Here is an 8445-nt window from a genome sequence, read left to right as displayed (position 1 = left end):
CCAGTGGAGAAGGCCTTAGCATGTGACATTAATAAGCAGCTTTAAACTAATTTTTGAAAAATAAAAACAAATGTCACTTTAAAGGGAAAAAACTGCTTCCTTTCTCTACTTACAAGACTTATGACACCAAATGTGTGGAGTTTTTTTCCATACCAAGCAATTCTCCAATTCCCTGCGCACCAACAGTGAGTCCTACAATTTAATTCAGTTCTGGCACTAACAACCCAGAGTTAGCACAGACCCCACAGACTAAAGGCTCAGTCCCACCAAGAATGCCCCCTACTTCAGATACCAGTTGAAACTTCCAGGTTGTCACCTGTACTTTGGGCCAACTGGCTATAAATTGGGTGTTCCCACAATACTCTCCCCAGCTTTGATAATTTGCTATACTGGCTCACAGAAATACTTTACTTACTATTACCAGTTTATTACAAAGGCTACAACTCAGGAACAGCCAAATGGAGGAGATGCATAGGGCAAGGTATGGGTGTAGGGGTGCAAAGCTTGCCTATTCTCTCCAGACACTTCCTCCTCCCAGCATCTTGATGTTCCTCAATCTGGAAGCTCCCCAAACCTCGTTATTTAGGGTTTTTATGGAGGTTCCATTACATAGACATGATTGATTATATCACTGGCCAATGGGGATTAAGTCTTGAAGTTCCTCTTGGCTCCAGAAGGTGGGCCAGAAAATTCCAACCTTCTAATCATGACTCAGCCCCCACCCTAAAGCTATCTAGGGACACCCAACCACTCAGTAGATCAAACATTACACCAAAAGATGCTCTTATCACCCTATCACTCAGGGGCAGAGACCAAATCTATTCAATATATTTATTATGTCACAGTTTTATTACTCTGCTTCAGTGAAAATATTTCCCATACTGTCTGAAAATAAAGTACCTCTGTCTGGAAAGGTGGAAAAGTGTGTGCTTTGCTATGTTTGCCTGGAAGTACTTAAGTGCACTATCATCAATAGTGATTAATAATGTATGAATTGTAGGCACGACTGTTTTGCTGCACTACAGACACGACACACATTAAAAAACAGATATGTTTTGGATGGAAACAACATATTACATCATATAATGCTTTATTTACATTTTACAAAACACTTTTACATTAAGTAATTTGAAAATAAGATTTGCTGCATTTTTTTCAGAAGATCTGTGGGGATTTTCTGATAAGCGCTCCATTCATTGTTTGATAGACTTCAGATCCCCACCCTCCCCTCCCACCCCCAGCAAGGTTAGTTGCATTATTCTCCTCCTCTCCTTTCCTACTTAAACATTATTAAAGGCTTCTCTTTCCCCCGCTCAGGGTAAAGTTGAACCTCTTAGCTCGTGAATACTGGCAGAATGGTAGGATTCCGCAGCTGTGATTTTTGAGTTTAAATAATAACATCGTGCCTGGAAGTCAGGTCCAAGTCCACTTCCAAGTCCACGTCCTTGTTTTGGCACACTGTTTATCTGTGACCTCATTATTTTTTCTTAATCTATGAAACAGACGCATTAAGGTAGATTCACTTCATACATCTATTGTCAGAAGAGGATTTAAAATTCCCTAGGAGAATGGGCCAAGCGTGGGCTTTAGATGGTGCAACATGTTAGCGACATCAGTCCATTATTGTTGCTATAGTCCAAAGATGACAACCGCAAACTTCTCTTACCAACTCAAATTCCAGTTTCTTCCTACCCTTTCTTCCGATTCTTTACTTTCCCTTTGGCCGATATTAGAAGCAGGAAGGGAGTACGGAAAGGCGCCAGGGGTTGGACCAGGGGAGAAAAAAAGCCCACCAGACCAGTTAATCGTGTCTGCGATTCTCTCCTTTGCTTCCAAGCGCTTCCAGCAGAAATGAGGATCCAGTTCAGGAATGGCCAAGGCCGGGGTCACAGTGACATATTTTACAGAGTAATCTGAGATGCCGTCGCAGGTACCCGCCCAGAGACCCCTTCTTGCGTCGCGGTCAGGGACCCCCTCCAGGTTCCCCTAGAGAGTACGCTGTCTGCGCGCGGGCGCGTCCTCTGACAGAGCGCAGGCGTGCGCTCGGCGCCCGCGTTGTCCCTCGGCCCGCCGGAAGGAGCGGCGGCGCCAGCGTCCTGCCGCCTGTCCGTCACGCAACCGCCCACGCCGCCGCCGCTTCCGATTGGCCGCAGGGGCGGGCCAGGCCCCTTCCAGCCCCGCCTCCCGCGGATGGACAGGCCGGGAGGGCGGGGCGGTGGCGGGCGGGTCCGCCCAGCTGTCAGTTACGGGGGCGGCCCCGCAGGCGGGCGGGCGGGCGCTTGCTGGCTACCTCTTTGCTCGCTCGCGCGCGCTCCCTCTCGCCGCCTGTGGGGAAGTGGGGGCAGCCCGAGCGGTCGCCGCTACAGCCTCGCCCCGACCTCCTCCCAGTCCTTTCCTGGCTCAGTCCCTCCCTCCCGCGTACCCCCGAGTACTGAGTGGCCCCGCAGAAGGTTTGGAGAGTCACCGGGGCGGCGCCGGGTGGTGTTTAAACCATGTTAAGGAGGATTTTGCAGAGGGTAAGAGAGTGAAACCGTCTTTCAGGAGCACGTGAGCGGGAGAGCCGGAGCCCGGGGCCGCGGAAGCCGCCGCCTCTCTGAGTAGCAGAGGCGGCGGCGGCGTGGCCGCCCCCTCTTCAGCGCCGGCCCCTTCCTTTAGGCCCCGCAGCCCAGGCGGCGATTAGGCCTCGGTCGTCTGCTCTGGGGGCGGGCCTCGGGGGGGCAGGGGGCGGGCGGGGCGGCGGCAGGGCAGCAGGCCGGGTACTCCGCGGCCCCCGGCTCACAGGCCCGGGCCCCGTACCCGCGCGGGCTGTCAGTGCGAGCGGGCTGCCGGGCGGGAGGGTGTGGCGCCGGCGCGTTCCTTCCAGATTCTGGAGTGGCAGTGAAAATGGAGAGTTAGTGCCCCCGGGTCCGGCCGGCCAGCCGCCCGCCGGGCTGGAGCACGCCGGGTGGGAGACCTCGGGAGGCTAGCTCGGCTCTTCCCCCAGCGCCCCGCCCGGCGTGCCCCGCAACTTTACCCGACACGCACCTGCCTCACGCGGATTCGTAATCTCATCTGGGCAGCACTGCAGGGTAATGTGGTGAAACCCGGCCTAACGTTGGCCCAGTCGCTGTACCGACACTTAACTGGCTAAAGTCAGCTGCGAAGGAAGCTATTACTCACTGTTGGCAACTCCCCTACCCCACACACCCCCCCATTTAAAAATGCGTTTTCCCCTCCCAGCCCGGTACCTTTTTGTTTGAGCCATGCAAGTATAGATCCGTTGTCAGCTTAATCCAACGGTACACTCCTTTACTTTCTGCCAGTGCTCTCTCTATGTCAAATCTGGAAAAGCCTGAAGATACAAAGATTAGAGCACTGGAAAGCTGTAGGTGTTTTGTTTAGGAATCAGTTCCTAGAATAACAAAATCTTTTCTATAGGAGTCACTGTTACTCAATTTTTTGTTTTGGTTAGCTTTTTTTTTTTTCCCTTAATTTCCTTTTGAGACGGATGGGGTGCAACAAAATGTAAATGACTGAAAAGTTGGTGCCAAACCCATTAGTTGGTTACTGAGAGAGTAGGATAACTAGTTCCAAGGGCAAGAGGAGTTAGTGAACTTGTAGCATGCAGTCAAGGAATGTACCAAAGACAGTTGAGTCATCCACTGTGTAGAAAGGGAGTGTCCTTGCTCCTGCATAGCTTTGGGAAATGTTCAAGTCATGTGGAACTTGGTCATATATCAGGGGGAGAAGTAGTTAACTTCTGTATCTTCCACCCTGTATTGACATTTGATGATTTTTTGCAATGTTTTGTCAGAGTTTTTTGAAATCTTGATAAGCGCTGATATTGGCAGTAGCGAGGGCATGCCCTTTACTCTGGTCATCAGTTCCTGTGTTCAACATTAAAGACACCTGAGCGTGATTTACTTCCACTACTTAGAGATTTTTTCTCTTGTCAGACCTGACTGATTACCTCATGCCTCAGATTGTGTTTCCGTCGCATAATTCCACAGCTGAAAATTAGTTCACCTGTGGTTTGCTTTATAGTTTATAAATAAAGTGTTTACTGACTTAAGAGTAGCTTCTAGTAGTTGTAGATTAGTTTTCAGAAATATGGACTGCTTTCCAGTACTCTTGGTTTAATGTTGTTAAGCATTACGATTATATAAAGATCATTTTGAGTGTTGGTGCATACACATCGATGGCTACAGAAGTTTCAGCTGAAACCACAAAATTGGAATTTATTCTGGTTATAGCTGAGGTATGATAAGGAATCATCACACATGAATAAGTCAGTTGACAACTGAGTTTTTTAACCATGGAATTATTGGTATTTGTGACTGGATAATTCTTGGTTGTCGGGGGCTGTCCTTTGCACTGTAGGATATTGAGCAGCATCCCTGGCTTCTACCCACTAGATGTAGTAGCACCCCCAAGTCCCCTCCCCCATCTTGTGACAACCAAAAATATCTGAAGACTTTGCCAAATGTCACCGAGGGGCAAAATTGCCCTGGTTGAGACCACTGTCTTAAATTTATATACTCTTTTATAGGAAAGTTTGAATTGTTTCTCATCGTTAACCACTTAACTTCCTTTTTTTCAATGTCCTTATATTGAGTGTCAGTAAATGCAAAGCATCTGCTAGGGGCTGGGAACCAGTTAAATAAGATATGGGCCCGCCTTTTAGGACTCACAGCTGGTTGGGGAAGTGGACATTTAAAAATAATGGCAGTTCTTTGTAATAGAAGAATGAATAGTGCCTGGGGGCCACTTTGTGGGAGGGTTTTGGGGCAATCAGGAAAAGCTTCTGGGAGTAGGGCATATTTGCAGCTCAGAAGAGTGGAGGGCAGGTTGGGCTGAGGGAACCGCAAATGCCTAGACAAGAAGTCGTAAAATGGGGCAAGTAATATTAAGGGGAATGTGAACATTTAAGTTTAGGGAGTGAAATGATATGCAGGGATTGGTGGGAGGTGAGGCTGCAGAGGTAGCTCAGACCAGATCAGGAGAGGACTTAGAGCCACCTGGGAGGAGTTTGGCTCTTACAGATGGGTCACTGTTAATGCTCAGCATTTAATAGGGGTATTTGGATAAAGCCTTAAAGAAATCTTGTAATTTGTATTACTAGTATGAACTCCACAGGTGCTATTTACTAACAAGTATGACTTGAATCTTTAAATTATGTAACATGGCAACCATTTTATTTTACTCCACCCTGATAATCTTATTTCTCAGCAGAGGTCATAAGATATAAGATTAAAACTAAGTTTGCTGATTTAGAGATTTGTTTGAAATGGTCTTCATGCTTTGAAATTAAGTCGCATACCTTTAGCATTCTGTTTTCACATGACCTTTTCATTTTACCTGTTGTAATTTTCTTCTGAATAGCGTCCTTTATTTTTTATATTTTTAAAATAAATTTATTTATCTATTTTTGGCTGCGTTGGGTCTTCATTGCTGCGCATGGGCTTTCTCTCTAGTCGCTGCGAGCGGGGGCTACTCTTCGTTGTGGTGCGGGGGCTTCTCATTGGCGGTGGCTTCTCTTTGTTGCGGAGCACGGGCTCTGGGTGCTTGGGCTTCAGTAGTTGTGGCGTACGGGCTTAGTTGCTCCGCGGCATGTGGGGTCTTCCTGGACCAGGGCTTGAACCTCTGTCCCCTGCATTGGCAGTCGGATTCTTAACCACTGTGCCACCAGGGAAGTCCCTGAATAATGTCCTGTAAGTAGCATTTTTGAAAGAAGAAACAGACAATGTGCTTATAATCAATTGTAACTCAGCATCTTTGAACATCACCGATAAGGTCCTAGGGTACTTTATAGAAAATTTAGTTTCTGGTTCTTTTTCTTTTTTCCATTAGCAACTAAAAGGTGTTTCTTTGAGGCTTATAAGAATCTGAAAAAAAAAAATTGGGGTAGCTCCAATATGTATGTATTGATTATTTTACTTAATAGACTTTGAAGAGAAATGGGGATTTAAAGTGCTTCATGGCTGGAAAGACATCAGCATTTAGTACTTTAGGCAGTTTATAAACTTCTTTGCTATTTCTAAGATCCTTAAGTGTATTAGATTTCCTTTTATTGGTATATATCAATAAGATTGCTAAAGAAAAAAATGGGTTTAATTCTAGAATTGTGGAAATAGAAGGCTTCTTTTATGGGTAACTAGTCTCTCTGATTTTAAAAATGAGGAAGTAGGAAGTGAGAGATTGAGTGATTTATCTAAGGCAACACAGTTAGATGTCAAAGCTGAGACTAGAGCCAAGTTTTCCCAACTCAATCCATTTCCTTTTTTTAGCACCTTGTTGCCCTTTCCTCCACCACTCAACTCATATGGTTAGCACTATGCCAGTCATTGTGGAAGATACGGGAAAAATACGAGATCTGACCTCTCTCTCAGGGAACTTATATGATTAAGTGCCAAAGTAAATTATATAGACAGTGAAGGCTGTAGTAATACAGAGGAGGACCAGTCAGACAGAATGAACCTGTTAGAGTGAAGTGTCTCCTTGGAGAAAATGGGCAAGAGATGGGGTTTTGAAAAGGTGATTAGGAGAGGAAGAGAGTTACTTTTATTCTAGGAAGGAGTTACAGTATAAACAAAGACTCAGAGGTGGGAATGATTTCATTCTTCCTGCCCTCCCTCCTGCCTTTGCTTGCATATTGCCTTTCAATAAACAAATGTTTATAACACTGGATATGTGCTAGATACTGGAGGTACAACAGTGAGTAAAACTGATCCTTACCCTTGAGTAGCTTAAAACCAAGTGACTTAGAGAGAGAGCTCTGTTTAGAGCAGAAAGAAATTGAGAGAGAAACTTATAGATAGTGTGACACCTCATTGTGGAGATTCTTGATCATCTAGCTCTAGTCCAATGCAAATAGGAATCACATATGTAATTTAAAGCTTCTAGTAGCCACATTTTAAAAAAGTGAAAAGAGGTGAAATTACTTTTTTTTTTGAAATTACTTTTTAAAATATATTTCCTTTGACCCAATCTATCTAAAATATTTGAACATATAGTCAATAGAAAAATTATTGAGATATCTTAAATATTATTGATGAGTTTTTTTTTATAGTAAGTTTTTGAAATCTGGTGTGTATTTTGCACTAACAGCACATCTGACTTTGTTATTTTAAAAAAAAATTATTTATTTATTTATTTATTGGCTGCATCGGGTGTTAGTTGCGGCACATGGGATCTTTCGTTGCTGTGCGTGGGCTCTTTGTTGCAGTGTGTGTGCTTCTCTCTAGTTGTGGCGCGCAGGCTTATTAGTCGTGGTGCGCGGGCTTAGTTGCCCCGCGGTATGTGGGATCCCAATTCCCTGACCAGGGATCTAACCAGCGTCCCCTGCATTACAAGACGGATTCTTAACCCCTGGACCATCAGGGAAGTCCCAGCACATCTGACTTTGGACAGGCCTTTAACTGTTCAACAGCCTCATATAGTTGGTGGCTACTGTATTGCAGGGCTAGTTGAATACATATATAATTTTTAATTTTTTTGGAACCAATTTCAAGCTTACAAAAAGTTACAAGAATAAAATAATACAAGAAACAGCTGTATACTCTTTATCTAAATTTACTTATTAACATTTTATCCTATTTGCTTTATCATTTAAACACTTTGTTCTCCTATCCTTTTTCTTTTCTCTCTCTGTATGTGTGTACTTTTTCTTTATTTTTCCTGAATCACTTGAGGATCAGTTATAGTTCTTCACCTGTGAATGCTTCAATGAAGAATAGGGATATTCTTTTACATAACTACAGTATAGTTGTCAACTTCATAAATTTACATTGATTCCATTTACTATTCATAATTCCATTTTTTTTTGGTTGACCTGGTAATGTCCTTTGTAGCATTTACCCCTCACCAGTATAGGGTCAGTTAGGGTTAGGTATTATATGTAGTTGACATGTTGCTTTAGCTTCTTTTAATATGGAACATTTCCATAGCATTTCTTTGTAATTTATGACATTTTTGAAGAATACAGATCGCCTCCTGCTTTTTTTTTTCCTTACAATGTTCCTCATGTTGTGTTGTTTGACGTTTCATTGTGAGTAGATTGAGATTGTGCATTCTTGGCTGAAATGTGGCCTAGAATTTGTTGTGTCCATCTCTGGTTATTACATCTGGAGGCCCATGTCTTTTTGTCCTTCATAGGTGATGTTAATTTTGATTACCTTGTCAAAGTTCAAGGTGTAGCCCAATTTTTTGACCTTATCATAATGATTATTTTTTCTTCCTTTGCAATAAATAGGCAGATACTTATAAGACTATGCAAATATCCTGTTCTTTATCAAGAATTTCTCCTATATTTACCATTGTTGATTCTTGCTTAATCTAGTCTTCACCATAATGACTGCAAGATGATGATTTTCCTACTCGAGAACTCCTGCACCTTTACCAATTGGTTCTTGGATTTCCCCTCCCTCCCTTGCCTCACATCTCTCCCTCCCCCCCCCCCCCCCCCCC

At 44.1% G+C, this 8445-nt stretch overlaps 1 protein-coding gene and 1 long non-coding RNA gene across 5 annotated transcripts in view; one reads left to right on the top strand and one right to left on the bottom strand.

Annotated features, from left to right (window-relative positions):
* Positions 1 to 1073: 1073 nt before the first annotated feature.
* LOC113620833 (uncharacterized) lies at positions 1074 to 5436 on the bottom strand. The gene is made up of 2 exons (XR_003432940.1): positions 3025 to 5436; positions 1074 to 2866 (listed from the first exon to the last, which is right to left on the bottom strand). It is a non-coding gene; the product is annotated as an uncharacterized LOC113620833 (long non-coding RNA).
* The window catches only part of EEA1 (early endosome antigen 1), a 137923-nt gene continuing 131714 nt past the window's right edge, over positions 2237 to 8445 (top strand). For 2 of the 4 annotated variants that reach the window (XM_027107179.1, XM_027107178.1), the window contains exon 1: positions 2313 to 2516. In XM_027107179.1, coding sequence (XP_026962980.1) covers positions 2493 to 2516 — 24 coding nt within the window. In that variant the 5' untranslated portion in view covers positions 2313 to 2492. Of the gene's footprint in view, positions 2517 to 8445 lie in introns of all 4 variants that reach the window. The other 2 variants (XM_027107180.1, XM_027107181.1) reach the window with 2 other exon arrangements.

This window comes from Aethalodelphis obliquidens, unplaced genomic scaffold, assembly GCF_003676395.1.
Source record: "Aethalodelphis obliquidens isolate GAN/ISIS:26980383/991018 unplaced genomic scaffold, ASM367639v1 scaffold8, whole genome shotgun sequence".
NCBI lineage: Eukaryota > Metazoa > Chordata > Mammalia > Artiodactyla > Delphinidae > Aethalodelphis > Aethalodelphis obliquidens.
This window is presented reverse-complemented; position numbering and strand designations above follow the sequence as displayed.